We start from the raw sequence: 15,523 nt of genomic DNA on the forward strand, positions 1-15,523 counted from the left end.
GGTGGTGGTGCGGGCCGGGCAGCGCAGGCGGGGATGATTCGCCTGCCCACAGAAGAAACAGCGGTGTCCGGCAGCGTTAGCGGGCCGTCTCGCCGCGCATGCTTGCGGGGTCAGGGGAAAGGTCTGTGCGGCTGCCGCTACGGGGTGCCACGCGGCCCAGGGGGCTGCCGCGCGATCGGGAGCAAAGGACAGCACTTTTTTATATGCAACGTCCATGGACCCCACCAGGGCCCGTGCCTCTGCAAGTCCCAGAGTGTCCATTTCTAGGAGCCTTCGGCGGATATCGGGGGAGGTCATAACTGCCACGAAAACATCCTGATCAAAAGTTCCGTGTGCTCGTTCCCCGAAACTGGCGAGCAGCCACAGTTTCGGCCCAGCACCAGCAGCGCCCGGTAGAAGTCTTCCAATGTTTCTTCGGGGCTTTGTCTCCTAGTCGCCAGCAGGTGACGAGCGTAGACCTGGTTCACAGGGCGGATATATTGTCCTTCTAGCAGCTCGATCGCGGCAGCATAATTCTCCGCCTCCTCTATCAGAGGGTAGATCCCAGGGCTGACCCGTGAGCGTAGAAGATGCATCTTTTGCCCTTCCGTGGGGGTGCCGGCGGCCGTGTCAAGATAGCCCTTAAAGCACGCCAGCCAATGTTTGAAAGTAGCAGCAGAGTTATCCGCATGGGGGCTGAGCTGAAGGCACTCCGGTTTGATATGGAGATCCATCCTTTCAACTGAAGTTGTAGCAGATTAAATTGATGCGCAATCAATTACTCTCAAGACAAGGTGACTCTTCCCCAGCAGCTTCGATACAGAAAGTGAAGGCTGCTGGGACGGCATTGGTTCTTATTCTCCGCCTCTCAGGGCGGAGCTATGTACATCAGCCAATGGTAGACTCCTGGGTCTAACCAATGGTATCCACCTCTCAGGTACCACAATACCTGGTATTACCACGCAGTTGCTAGATACTGAGGGGGTGCTGCACTGTGAGAGAGTCAATACAAAGGGAGTGCTGCACTGTGAGAGAGTCAGTACTGAGGGAGTACTGCAGTGTCAGAGGGTCAATACTGAGGGAGTGCTGCACTGTCAGAGGGTCAGTACTGATGGAGCCGCTGCACTGTCAGAGGGTAGATACTGAGGGAGGCTGCATTTTCAGAGGGTCAGTACTGAAGGTGTGCTCCACTGTCAAAGGGTCAGTACTGCGGGAGTGCTGCATTGTTGAATGCTCAGTACTGAGGGAGCGCCGCACTGTCCGAGGGTCAGTACAGAGGAAGCCCTGCATTATCAGAGAGTCTGTACTGACGGAGCGCTGCACTATCGAAGGTTCAGTGCTGAGGGAGTGCTACACTATCGGGGTGTCAGTACTGAGGGAGTGCCGCACTGTCAGAGGGTCAGTACTGAGAGAGTGCTGCACTGTCAGAGGGTCAGTATTGAGGGAGTGCTGCACTGTCAGAGGGTCAGTACTGAGGGAGTGCTGCACTGTCAGAGGGTCAGTACTGAGGGAGTGCTGCACTGTCAGAGGCTCAGAATTGAGGGAATGTTGCACTGTCAGAGGGTCAGTACTGAGGGAATGCTGCATTGTGGGAGGGTCAATACTGAGGGAGTGCAGCACTGTCAGAGGCTCAGTATTGAGGGAATGCTGCACTGTGGGAGGGTCAGTACTGAGGGAGATCTGCACTATCGGATGTTCGATATTGAGGGTGTGCTGCACTGTCGGAGGGTCAGTGCTGACCTCCTCGCTGGAATCCACTTGGGATGGGGTTCGGGGGTGGTGAAACACCAGAAGACTCCTCCTCATCGCCTGGTGATCCTGCAAGACATAAGACATTACGTAGCATTGGATTGCGGATTGGGGTGGTCAACGTTGTGGGGGAGGTGGGGTAGTGAGTGGGTGGTTGGGGATGATGACTTGGGGCTGGGGTGGTATGGGGATGATAAGGGGTTGGTGTGGGGGTTATGCCAATGCTTGCCATAGGGACACCGTAACTCAGCAGGGGCTCACTTGGTTGCCCGATGCGTACCTCCGCCTTGGCGACTGCGCTCTTCCCGGGCCTATCGATCAGGTCCAGTGCCCACTGCTCCGCGACGGTGAGGGGCTGCGGGTCCACTCGGGGAGCACGCCGCACGCTGTATGGTCCGCCTCAGGACGTCACACGACGCCCTCCCCCGATGCTCCGCCCTGATGGGCCAAGACCCCGACGGCGTCGGACACGTGTGCTCACACCATTCGGGGACCTCACATGGCGGCTGCGGACTGTGTCCAGCGCCGCCGCAGTCAGGGGTGGGAGGAGCTGTACCGCTGGCAGGGGGGCTTCGGCTGGGGCTGGGGTGACTGGTGGGGGGGGTGGTCCGGGAGTGGTGAGGCTGGTTACAGTGACAGTGGGGCAGTTTTTGGTAGGCTGGGTCCATTTTCACCCCAGGCATGCTGGGAAATTGGAACTCACTGCCCAGTGGGAGAAGCGGGAACCATTACAGCATTTAAGAAACATTTAGATGAGCATTTGAAATGCCAGAGCGTACAATGCTATGGGATTAGAGTGGATAGGTGGTTGATGGCCGGTTCAGACACAATGGGCCGAGTGGGCTCTATTTCTGTGCTGTAAAACTCTCGAACTCTATAATTCAGTCTCTCTGTTCAATGCCTGTTTTCTGGGTGTTCAGGGGGTTAAAAGTAGGGAATGATCAGTGACAGCGAGCCGCCACTTCTGAAAGGCTCCAGTCTTTGAACAGGCACAGGGGCTGCACTGATCAATACTCACTCGAGGGAGTTCCCTGCCTGTACACGGTGTTGAAAGCCCCTTCTCAAGTTCACTGCTGTGCTATATCCAGTATATAAAAGGAAGCTGGTGTTTCCTCTCACTTTGCTAGCTCTGTTGATAAAGCTGAGCCCTGCGTCACTCCAGGGAGTTCTCTCGCTCTGTTTCTGTCTCTCTCTCTCTCTCTCGCTATTTCTCTCCCTCTGTCTCCCTCACTTTCTCCGTTTCCCCCCCGCTCTGCCCAAGTCCCCCCATGCCCAACCCTGACATGACAGTGCTGGAGCTGCTGCCCTCCCCACAGCTCCGGCAGTGCCAGGCGGAGAACCCTGGTGCACTGAGTGGCAGCGGTGGGGAACGGCAGCCGGGCTGGAAGAGGGAAGGCAGCCCCTCGGAGAATGTGGCTGCAAGGCTCCAGCAGAGGAAACGTATCGTGGAGCTGAAGAGGAGGATCAGCGTCTGCTCGCTGCTGGTGGCCAGTCTGGGAATCGTTCTGATGATTGCAAGTATGGAGCTCTCTCTGGCCTGCTCCCACCTGGTGAGTGACCACTTCCAGACCATTCATTCCTTGGAGTGGGAAGGAAAAGAAAAAGTTGTTTTCGCAAAGTTGCTGGAAAAAAACCCAGATTGGTTTGACTGGCTATTCGACTGCATGGAGCATCACGAGTGCTATCCATCCCTCCTACTTCGCCACCATAACTTTGCTGTTAGAATTAAATGGGGCAGCATTTAAATTCGACATTGGAGAGGAGGGCAAATGGGGTAGATGTTTCCGGTCAGCGTACACCATACCCCTTTCACCCCAAAACATTAGCGGTCTCTAAATAATTCAGCCTGGGTGGCTGGAGCAACATCAGGATTCGAGGTGACGCCTTTCGGTTGAGGGAGAAGTTTGAATGTTGTGACGATTAGTTTTGAATCTCACAAGACAATTAATTACTCTGAAGAATAGTCGTATTGAGTCGAAATATGGTAGAAAACTGGTTGGAAGACAGGAAGCAAAGAGAAGGAATTAGTGGGTCTTTTTTTCAAATTGGCAGGCAGTGACTGGTGGGGTACTGCAGAGATTGGTGCTGGGACCTCAGCACAATATATATTAATGATTTAGATGAGGGAACTAAATGTAATGGGCACAATTCCCCCATCGGGAGACTAAGTCCCGACGCTGGAGTGAAAACCGGAGTGTTTCACTCTGGCGTCGGAACCCGCTCCCAGCCTCCAATTCTCCCGCCCCCGGGGGGCTAGGAGCGGCGTCGCGTCATTTACGTGCGCCGGGTCTTGGCGCCGCGTAAAAGCGGTGCCGCGTAAATGACGCGGCCAGTGCCACGTAAATGATGTTACCCGAGGCCGCCTCGCAAGAAGATGTCAGCTGGATCTTGGGGGGCGGGTGAGGAAAGGAAGTCCTCCTTCAGAGAGGCCGGCCCGCCGATCGGTGGGCACCGATCGCGGGCCAGACCCCATTTGAGGCCCCCCCCGGTGCAGGAACCCGCCTCCCCCCCCCCACCCCCACCCCTACAGGCGTTCCCGCGCAGTTCCCGCCGGCAGCAACCAGGGGCGGGATTCTCCAAGCCCCCGCCGGGTCAGAGAATCGCCGGCGGCTGGCGTGAATCCCGCCCCCGCCAGCCGCCGAATTCTCCGGCACCGGATATTCGGCGGGGGCGGGAATCGCGCCTCGCCGGTCGGCAGGCCCCGCCCGGCGATTCTCAGGCCCGCGATGGGCCGAAGTCCCGCTGCTGTCATGCCAGTCTCGCCACGTGAATCAAACCACCTACCTTACATAGAACATAGAAAATACAGCACAGAACAGGCCCTTCGGCCCACGATGTTGTGCCGAACCTTTGTCCTAGATTAATCATAGATTATCATTGAATCTACAGTGCAGAAGGAGGCCTTTCGGCCCTTTGAGTCTGCACCAGCTCTTGGAAAGAGCACCCTACCCAAACTCAACACCTCCACCCAACACCAAGGGCAATTTGGACATTAAGGGCAATTTATCATTGGCCAATTCACCTAACCCGCACATCTTTGGACTGTGGGAGGAAACCGGAGCACCCGGAGGAAACCCACGCAGACACGGGGAGGACGTGCAGACTCCGCACAGACAATGACCCAAGCCGGAATCGAACCTGGGACCATGGATCTGTGAAGCAATTGTGCTATCCACAATGCTACCGTGCTGCCCTTAAGAACAAATAAATCTACACTATATCATTTTCCCGTAATCCATGTACCTATCCAACAGCTGCTTGAAGGTCCCTAATGTTTCCGACTCAACTACTTCCACAGGCAGTGCATTCCATGCCCCCACTACTCTCTGGGTAAAGAACCTACCTCTGATATCCCTCCTATATCTTCCACCTTTCACCTTAAATTTATGTCCCCTTGTAATGGTGTGTTCCACTTGGGGAAAAAGTCTCTGACTGTCTACTCTATCTATTCCCCTGATCATCTTATAAACCTCTATCAAGTCGCCCCTCATCCTTCTCCGCTCTAATGAGAAAAGGCCTAGCACCCTCAACCTTTCCTCGTAAGACCTACTCTCCATTCCAGGCAACATCCTGGTAAATCTTCTTTGCACCTTTTCCAGAGCTTCCACATCCTTCCTAAAATGAGGCGACCAGAACTGTACACAGTACTCCAAATGTGGCCTTACCAAAGTTTTGTACAGCTGCATCATCACCTCACGGCTCTTAAATTCAATCCCTCTGTTAATGAACGCGAGCACACCATAGGCCTTCTTCACAGCTCTATCCACTTGAGTGGCAACTTTCAAAGATGTATGAACATAGACCCCAAGGTCTCTCTGCTCCTCCACAATGCCAAGAACTCTACCGTTAACCCTGTATTCCGCATTCATATTTGTCCTTACAAAATGGACAACCTCACACTTTTCAGGGTTAAACTCCATCTGCCACTTCTCAGCCCAGCTCTGCATCCTATCTATGTCTCTTTGCAGCCGACAACAGCCCTCCTTACTATCCACAACTCCACCAATCTTCGTATCGTCTGCAAATTTACTGACCCACCCTTCAACTCCCTCATCCAAGTCATTAATGAAAATCACAAATAGCAGAGGACCCAGAACTGATCCCTGCAGTACACCACTGGTAACGGGGATCCAGGCTGAATATTTGCCATCCACCACCACTCTCTGACTTCTATCGGTTAGCCAGTTCGTTATCCAACTGGCCAAATTTCCCACTATCCCATGCCTCCTTACTTTGTGCAGAAGCCTACCATGGGGAACTTTATCAAATGCCTTACTAAAATCCATGTACACTACATCCACTGCTTTACCTTCATCCACATGCTTGGTCACCTCCTCAAAGAATTCAATAAGATTTGTAAGGCAAGACCTACCCCTCACAAATCCGTGCTGACTATCCCGAATCAAGCAGTGTCTTTCCAGATGCTCAGAAATCCTATCCTTCAGTACCCTTTCCATTACTTTGCCTACCACCGAAGTAAGACTAACTGGCCTGTAATTCCCAGGGTTATCCCTAGTTCCTTTTTTGAACAGGGGCACGACATTTGCCACTCTCCACGGGCGGGGCTCCGGGGTCCTGGGGGGGGCGCGGGGCGATCTGGCCCCGGGGGGTGCCCCCACGGTGGACTGGCCCACCAATCCGCGGGTGGGCCTGTGCCATGGGGGCTCTCTTTTCCATCCGCATCGGCCATAGCCTCCACCATGGCCGACACGGAAGAGACCCCCCCTGCGCATGGGCGGAGATGACGTCAGCAGTCGCTGATGCTCCCGCACATGGGCAGACTTCCACACCAGCCTGTGGAGCGGAAACCACTCCGGCGCAGGCCTAGCCCCTCATGGTGAGGGCTTGGCCCCTAAAGGTGCGGAGAAATCCGCATCTTTGGGGCGGCCCGACGCCGGAGTGATCCCGCCACTCCATCCCTTTGGGACCCCCCGCCCCGCCGGGTAGGGGAGAATCCTGGCCCAGGTGTGGACGGCGCCAGCGGGAAACTGTCGTGTTAGGCCGGCCGCTCGGTCCATCCGGGCCGGAGAATCGCCTCTCGCCTGTTGCAAATGGCGAGCGCCGATTCTCCGAGCAGCCAGCCGTGATTCCTGCCTCGCTGGTTTGGGGGGGTGGGAGAATCACGTGCGGGTGTCGGGGCGGCGTGGCGGGACACGCGCGGCGCCCCGGCGATTCTCCCACCTGGCGTGGGCGGGAGAATTCCGCCCAATATCTCCAAATTTGCAGATGACATCAAGTCGTGTGGGAGGGTGAGCTGTGAGGAGGATGCAGAGATCCTTCAGTGTGAATTGGACAAGTTAACTGAGTGGGCTAATGCATGGCAGATGCAGTATAATTTGGATAAATGTGTGAGGTTATCCACTTTGGTAGCAAAATAAAGAAGGAAGATTATGGGCGTCATTCTCCAACCCCCCAGCGGGTCGGAGAATGGCCGTTGGCCGCCGTGAATCCCGCCCCCGCCGGTTGCCGAAGTCTCCGGTACCAGATATTCGGCGGGGGCGGGAATCGGGCCCCGCCGGTTGGCGGGCCCCCGCCCCCCGCTGGATTCTCCGGCCTGGATGGGCCGAAGTGCCGCCGATAAATTGCCTGTCCCGCCGCCGTAAATTAGAGTACCTATTTACCGGCGGGACAAGGCAGTGCGGGCGGGCTCCAGGGTCCTGGGGGGGGCGCGGGGCGATCTGACCCCGGGGGGTGCCCCCACGGTGGCCTGGCCCGCGATCGGGGCCCACCGATCCGCGGGCGGGCCTGTGCCGTGGGGGCACTCTTTCCCTTCTGCCTCCGCAACGGTCTCCACCATGGCGGAGGTGGAAGAGACTCCCTCCACTGCGCATGCGCGGGAAACTGTCCGCGGCCGCTGACGCTCCCGCGCATGCGCCGCCCCGACATGTCATTTCCGCGCCAGCTGGCGGGGCAACAAAGGCCGTTTCCGCCAGCTGGCGGGGCGGAAATCCCTCCGGCGCCGGCCTAGCCCCTCAATGTTGGGGCTCGGCCCCCAAAGATGCGGAGCATTCCGCACCTTTGGGGCGGCGCGATGCCCGTCTGATTGGCGCCGTTTTGGGCGCCAGTCGGCGGACATCGCGCCGTTTGGGGAGAATTTCGCCCTATTATCTGAATGGCCATAAATTAGGAGAGAGGAATGTGCAAAGAGACCTTGGTGTCCTCCTACACCAGTCACTGAAGGTAAGCATGCAGGTACAGCAGGCGGTAAAGAATGAAAATGGTCTGTTGGCCTTCATAGCGAGATTGCAGGGATGTCTTGCTATAATTATACAGGGCCTTGATGAGACCTGGAATATTGCGTGAAGTTTTGGTCTCCTTTTCTGAGGAAGGATGTTCTTGCTCGAGAGGAAGTGCAGGGAAAGTTTACCAGACAGATTGCTGAGATGGCCCGACTGACGTATGAGGAGAGATTGAATCGGTTAGGACTGTATTCGCTGGAGTTCAGAAGGGTGAAGGGGGAATCTCACAGAAACCTATAAAATTCTAACAGGACTGGACAGGGTAGATGCAGGAAGGATGCTCCCAATGACGGGTGTGTCCAGAACCAGGGGTCACAGTCTGAGGACACGGGGTAGACCATTTAGGGCAGAGATGAGAAGATATTTCTTCACCCAGAGAGTGGTCGGCCTGTGGAATTCGTTACCACAGAAAATAGTTGACGGCAAAATAGATATAGCGCTTACGGCAAAGGGTATCATTAGATATGGGGGGAAAGCGAAATTAGGTATTGAGTAGGATGAATGGTGAAGCAGGCGAGAAGGGCTGAATGGCATCCTCCTGCTTCTATTTTCTACATCTATGTTTGAAACGTTAACTCTATTTCGCGCTCCACAGATGCTGCCGGCGTGAATTTATTGTTCCGAATGTGCCTTTCAGAACTTTTCCTTCTTCACAGGAATCAAAGTGAAAAATTTGTCTCGATTAAAGCATCTTAAAGTTTGTTTCCAAGATGATTTTAATGATAAGATTACATTGAAAAAAAGTCCAAAATATGATAATTCAGTTTAGTCTATTTTGGTTTTGACCTTTTGTCCAATTGATACAAAAGTACATTGTTTGTTTTTTACATCTGATAATTAAAAAGAGAGGGAGAGAGAGAGGGAGACAGAGAGAGAGTGAGAGGGGGAGAGAGAGTGAGGGAGGGAGAAAGAGGAAGCTAGGGAGAGAGATATGTTCTTCTCTAAGTCTGAATAAAGATTGTAGACTTCCAGTTAACACAACTGCAGCACAGTAGCATGGTGGATAGCACAATTGCTTCACAGCTCCAGGGTCCCAGGTTCGATTCCGGCTTGGGTCACTGTCTGCGCGGAGTCTGCACATCCTCCCCGTGTGTGCGTGGGTTTCCTCCGGGTGCTCCGGTGTCCTCCCACAGTCCAAAGATGTGCGGGTTAGGTGGATTGGCCATGCTAAATTGCCCTTAGTGTCCAAAATTGCCCTTAGTGTTGGGTGGAGCTACTGGGTTATGGGGATAGGGTGGAGGTGTTGACCTTAGGTAGGGTGCTCTTTCCAAGAGCCGGTGCAGACTCGATGGGCCGAATGGCCTCCTTCTGCACTGTAAATTCTATGAAATACTTTATTCAGTAGGTTCGTTCTGTTTCCAGAGCTTAACTAGATATAATACAGTCAAGAGGTATGACCAGTGAAGCTCAGGTAAGCTGCCTGTGCTGAACTGTCTCTGTCTGCTGCTGCTCACTAGCCCTGTGCTTCTGAAAGAGGCGGATCCTACCTTGGGCTGGACCCTTTATACCCGTCTCTGATGCCCTCTAGTGATGCTGTGGCTGTTACATCTGTCTGCAGTCCCTAGTGTATGTACAGGTGTATGTACAAATGTACAGATGTACAGAAGAGTCAATAAAAGAATGGAGGGGTAAAGGCACACAGGCTCCTGGAGGGGTGGCACTTGTACCCAAATCACTGGAGATGACGGGAGTCGGGTTGAGAGCACATTTAACAAACCACAACACTTTAAGAAGAGTGTTGAGAACTCCGAGAGGACACGGAGGAGATTTACAGGAACATTCCCAGGGATGAGGAACTTCAGTGAATGCGGAGAGACTGGGAGAAGTTGGGATCGTTCTCCTCGGAGCTGAGAATGTTAAGGAGGGAGATTGAATCGAGGCGTTCAAATCGTGAGGGGGTTTGAATAGAGTTGATAAGGAGAAAGTGTTTCCCAGTGGCAGGAGGCTCGGTAACCAGAGGGACACAGATTTAGCACTATTGCTTCACAGCGCCAGGGGCCCGAGTTCAATTCCCGCTTGGGTTACTGTCTGTGCGGAGTCTCCACATTCTCCCCGGGTTTACTCCGGTTGCTCCAGTTTCCTCCCACAAGTCCTGAAAGAGGTGCTTGTTAGGTGAATTGGACATTCTGAATTCTCCCTCTGTGTACCCGAACAGGCATCGGAATGTGGCGACTGGGGCATTTTCACAGTATCTTCATTGTGGTGTTAATGTAAGCCTACTTGTGACAATAATAAAGATTGTAAAGATTATTATAAGAGAATCAGGAAAAGAACCAGAGTGGCGGGGGGGAGATGAGGAGAATTTTTATTTGACACATAGCAAGTTGTTGTGATCTGGAAGGTGCTGCCGAAAGGACGGTGGAAGCAGATTCAATAGGAACTGTCAAAAGATCACTGTCTGTACAAAAAGGTCACACCTTCTGCATGCTGATGGCTGACTCAATGACACATCCATGACACATCCAGCTATCATGTGGCTCTCACTGTCTGCTACCACACCTTGTTTGTCAGATTCTTCAACAGCATCCAGGACAAAGCAATCCTGCTTGATTGACTCCCCTTCCACAAACATTCACTCCCTCCACCACTGACGCACAGTGTCAGCCGTGTGTACCATCTACAAGATGTACTATAGGAACTAGCCAAGGCTCCTGAGGCAACATCTTCCAAACCCACAACCTCTACCATTTAGGAGGACAAGGGCAGCAGATACCTGGGACCCCCACCAATTCCTCTGCATCACAGGAAAACAGGTAGTTAAGTCGTTAGTGAGTATTTTGCTAATTGCCTTTCAAAACATGGGCAATTTTAGTAAATGTAAGGTTTTATTAGTATCTGTAAGGTTTACTAATCGTGGTAAAGCTAGTTAGATAGAATCAGAGAATTTACAGTGCCATTTGGCCATTCGGCCCTTCGAGTCTGCACCGGCCTTTGGAAAGAGCATCAACTTAAGCCCACACCTCCACCCTATCCCTGTAACCCAGTAACCCAACCTAACCTTTTTGGACACTAAGGGGCAATTTAGCATGGCCAATCCACCTAACCTGCACATCTTTGGACTGTGGGAGGAAACCGGAGCACCCGGAGGAAACCCACGTAGTCACCCGAGGCTGTAACTGAACCGGGACCCTGGAGTTGTGAGGCAGCAGTGCTAACCACTGAGTCATTGTGCCACCCTGAGAATGGTATCGATCCATCGACCTCTGGGTAATGGGCCCAACACGCTTCTGCTGCACCACTCTGCTCCCCATAGACTGGTGAATATTTCCTACTTACTTAATTATGGAATTTTCAATTGGGGATAAGTAGAACATTTGACAAAATAATAAGAATAGGAGTACAGGCAGGACTAGGGACGTTAAGTAAAATGGAATCAGTAAAATAATTAGTTAATTAAATGCTACAAAGATGCCAGGGCAGGTGTTGTGTTGCAACTGCAGAATGTGGGTGCACCTGGGCACCGGTAAGATCCAAGACAAACACTAAGTATCCTGGGGTTGGAGGAACATGCAGGTGCAGCAAGAAATGAGGTTTGTTGGTCTTCACTGTGAGAGGGTTTGAGTACAGGAGTAAAGCTGTCTTGCTGCGATTGTATAGCGCCTTGGTGAGGGTACATCTGTGGCACTGTGTACAGTATTGGTCTCCTTGCCTCAGGATGTACTTGCCATAGAGGGAGTGCAGGCAACTTTCACTGGACTGGTTCCTGGGATACTGGGATTGTTTTATGAGGAGAGATTGAGGAATTAGGCTTGTATTCTCTGGACGTTTAGAAGAATGAGAGATGTTCTCATCATAGATATATACAAAATTCTTACAGGGCTTGAGAGGGTAGATGCAGGAAGGATGTTTTTCCTGGCTGGAGGTGGAGGAGTGGGTTTCTGGTCAGGGGTCACAGTCTCAGAATAAGGGGTCGCCCATTTTGGCTTGAGATAATGAGAAATTACATTACTCAGAGGTTGATGAATGGGTGGCATGGTGGCATAGTGGTTAGCACTGCTGCCTCACAGCGCCAGGGACCCTGGTTCAATTCCAGCCTTGGGTCACTGTCTGTGTGGAGTTTGCCCGAACTCCCAGGGTCTGTGTGCGTTACCTCCGGGTGCTCCGGTTTCCTCCCACAGTCCAAAGATGTGCAGGTTAGGTGGCTTGGCCATGATAAAATTGTCTCTTAGTGTCCAAGGATGTGCAGGTTAGATGGGGTTACAGGGGTCGGACAGGGAGTGGGCCTTGGTGGGATGCTCTTTCAGCAGATTGGTGCAGACTCGATGGGCCGAATGGCCTCTTTATGCACCCTAGTGATTCTATGGATCTATGGAATAATTGAAACTCTCTGTCCCAGAGGGCTGTGGGTGTTCACTCATCCAGTGTGCTGATTAACTCATTTCTAGATGGAAAGGGTATCAAGGAATATTGGGATCATTGGGAAAATGGTGTTGGAATAGAGGATCATCCAGGATCTAGTTGGATAGCGCAGTGGGGTCAAGGGCCGAATGGCCTACTCCTGCTCCAATTTTCCTGTGTTCCCATGGCACTCACCACTCTGACTTGGAAATATATCCGCCATTCCTCCACTGTCGCTGGGTTACAATCCTGGAACTCCCTCCTTCACAGCACCATGGATGTACCTACACCACACGGACTATGGTGGTTGAAGATGGCGGCTCACCTCCACAGTTTTGCGGTGAAATTAGGGATGGGCAATAAGTGCTAGGCCCGGCCAGCGAATCCCACATCCACGTGAAGAAACGGGAAACAAACACTGCTCTCAATTCAGTTTAGCTTTTGCACCTTCACCCTCTAATGACCACACGCTTAAACCACTTCCCTCTCCACTTAACCTCCCCCCCACTGCCAAACTGTCTTGTAAACAGCCCAGCCCTCCCTTTCCCCTCTGCCACGCCCACATCTCTCTCCATGTGAAACCTCACCTTGCCAGCCACTGCTGTGAGGGGAAGGGGCACTTGGTCGCCCAGCAACCAACGACAGGAAATTGAAGGAAACTATTTGGAAAGGCATGACTCAAATTATGGAGGAAATTTACAACTGTGCTTTGTAACATCCCAGATTGCACCATCGTTGTGAAGCCACAAATCCTTTTTGTAGTTCTTTCACCACATGGGCGGCATGGTGGCACAGTGGTTAACACTGCTGCCACACAGGTCAAGGAACCTGGGTTCAAGGGGCGGCATGGTAGCACAGTGGTTCGCACTGTTGCTTCACAGTGCCAGGGACCCGGGTGCAATTCACAGCTTGGGTCACTGTTGGTGCGGAGCCTGCACGTTCTCCCCGTGTCTGCGCGGGTTTCTTCCGGGCGCTCTAGTTTTCCTCCCACAAGTCCCACAAGACGTGCTTGTTCGGTGAATTGGACAATCTGAAATCTCCCTCAGTGTACCCGAACAGGCGCCGGCCGGAGTGTGGCGATTAGGGGCTTTTCACAGTAACTTTATTGCAGTGTTAATGTAAGCCTACTTGTGACAATAATAAAGATTATAATTATTGGGTGGAGTTTGCACGTTCTCCCTGTGCCTCCGGGTGCTCCAGTTTCCTCCCCAGTCCAAAGATGTGCAGGTTGGGTGGATTTACCATGCTAAATTCCACCTTAGTTTCCAGGGATGTGCAAGTTAGGTGGAGTTATGGGGCTTTAGAAGTAGGGGGGATGGGGCTTTAGAAGTAGGACAATGAATGATTCCAAAAGCAAATTGGATGGCAACATGGCAACTGGAGGGATAGAAAGTTGCAAGGCTGTCTCACGGCGCCGAGGTCTCAGGTTCGATCCCGGCTCTGGGTCACTGACCGTGTGGAGTTTGCACATTCTCCCTGTGCTTGCGTGAGTTTCGCCCCCACAACCCAAAGATGTGCAGGGTAGGTGGATTGGCCACGCTAAATTGACCCTTAATTGGAAAAAATGATTTGGGTACTCTAAATTTTTTTTTTTTAAAAGAGAGACAGGGATTACCCAAGACTCAATGGATCCCTTCTGCTGAAACATAGAAACACAGAAAATAGAAGCAGAAGGAGGCCAATCGGCCCTTCAAGCCTGCTCCGCTATCCATTATGACCATGTTTGATCATCAAGGTCAATATCCTGATCCCGCCTTCCCCCCCATATCCCTTGATCCCTTTAGCCACAAGAGCTATATCTAATTATTCTTGAAATTACACAACATTTTGGCCTCAACTACTTTCAGTGGTAGCGAATCCCACAGATTCACCACTTTCTAATTCACCCGGGGAGTGTGTCAGTATTTACAGGGGGTCCATGGGGTGTGTGTCAGTTTTAAAGGGGGTTCCCGGGGAGAGTATCAGTATGTACAGGGAGTCCCCAGGGAGTGTGTCAGTATTTCTAAAGTTCCCGTGGAGTATGTCAGTATTTACAGGGGGTCCCCAGGGAGTATATCAGTATTTAGTTGAGGCCTCCGGAGAGTTCGTCAGTTTTTACAGGGGGTCCCTGGGGAGTGTGTCTGGATTTACAGGGGTCACAGGGGAGTGTGTCAGTATTTATAGAGTTCCCGTGGAGTATGTCAATATTTACAGGGGTTCTCTGGGAAGTGTGTCAGTTTTTACATGGGGTTCCCGGGGAGTGTGTCAGTATGTTCAGGGGGTCCCCAGGGAATGTGTCAGTATTTCTAAAGTTCCCGTGGAGTATGTCAGTATTTACAGGGAGTCCCCAGGGTGTATATCAGTATTTACACGAGGTCTCTGGAGAGTTTGTCAGTTTTTACAAAGGATCCCCGGGGAGTGTGTCAGGATTTACAGGGGTCCCCGGGGAGTGTGTCAGTATTTACAGGGGGTATCCAGAGAGTGCGTCAGTATTTACAGGGAGTCCTCGGGGAGTGTGTCAGTATTTACAGGGGGTCCCCGGGTTGTGTATCAGGATTTACAGGGGTCCCGGGGAGTATGTCAATATTTAGAAGGCGTCACCACATGTCTGTGTCAGTATTTACATAGGGTCCTCTGGGCATGTTTCAATAGTGACAGGGGGCCTCAGGGAGTGTGTCAGTATTTACAGTGATCCCAGGGACTGTGTCAGTATTCACAGGGGGTCCCCAGGCAGTGTCTCAATATTTATAGGGGGTGCCCAAGGAGCGTGCCAGTACTTACAGGGAGTGTGTCAGTATTTGGCTTGGGTCACTGTCTGTGCTGAGTCTGCACATTCCCCTGTGTCTGCGTGGGGTTCCTCTGTGTGCCCTGGTTTCCTCCCATAAGTCCCAAAAGACGGGCTTGTTAGGTGAATTGGACATTCTGAATTCTCCTTCAGTGCACTCGAACAGGCGTTGGAATGTGGCAACTCGGGGCTTTTCACAGTAACTTCATTGTAATATGCAATGTTAATGTAAGCCTACTTGTGACAATAATAAAGATTATTATTATTATTTACAGGGTCCCCAGGGAGTGTGTCAGTATTTAAGTAGGTCCTAGAGAGTCCTCCTGTATTGACGGGGGTATAAGGAACCTCTTTCCAATCCTTCTTTTCACTTTTTACTTCCCGCCTTGATGGCTGCCTCAGAATTGCAGACCCTGTTTTTAAAACTATAGAATTTTGAACCCCCCCCCCCCCA

At 52.3% G+C, this 15,523-nt stretch overlaps 1 protein-coding gene across 1 annotated transcript in view; it reads left to right on the forward strand.

Moving 5' to 3' along the window:
- Positions 1-2,877: 2,877 nt before the first annotated feature.
- LOC140386533 (intermediate conductance calcium-activated potassium channel protein 4-like) overlaps positions 2,878-15,523 on the forward strand; it is a 183,659-nt gene continuing 171,013 nt past the window's right edge. The window contains exon 1 of the mRNA XM_072468942.1: positions 2,878-3,278. Coding sequence (XP_072325043.1) covers positions 2,997-3,278 — 282 coding nt within the window. The 5' untranslated portion in view covers positions 2,878-2,996. The remainder of the gene's footprint in view (positions 3,279-15,523) is intronic.

This window comes from Scyliorhinus torazame, chromosome 12, assembly GCF_047496885.1.
Source record: "Scyliorhinus torazame isolate Kashiwa2021f chromosome 12, sScyTor2.1, whole genome shotgun sequence".
Lineage (NCBI taxonomy): Eukaryota > Metazoa > Chordata > Chondrichthyes > Carcharhiniformes > Scyliorhinidae > Scyliorhinus > Scyliorhinus torazame.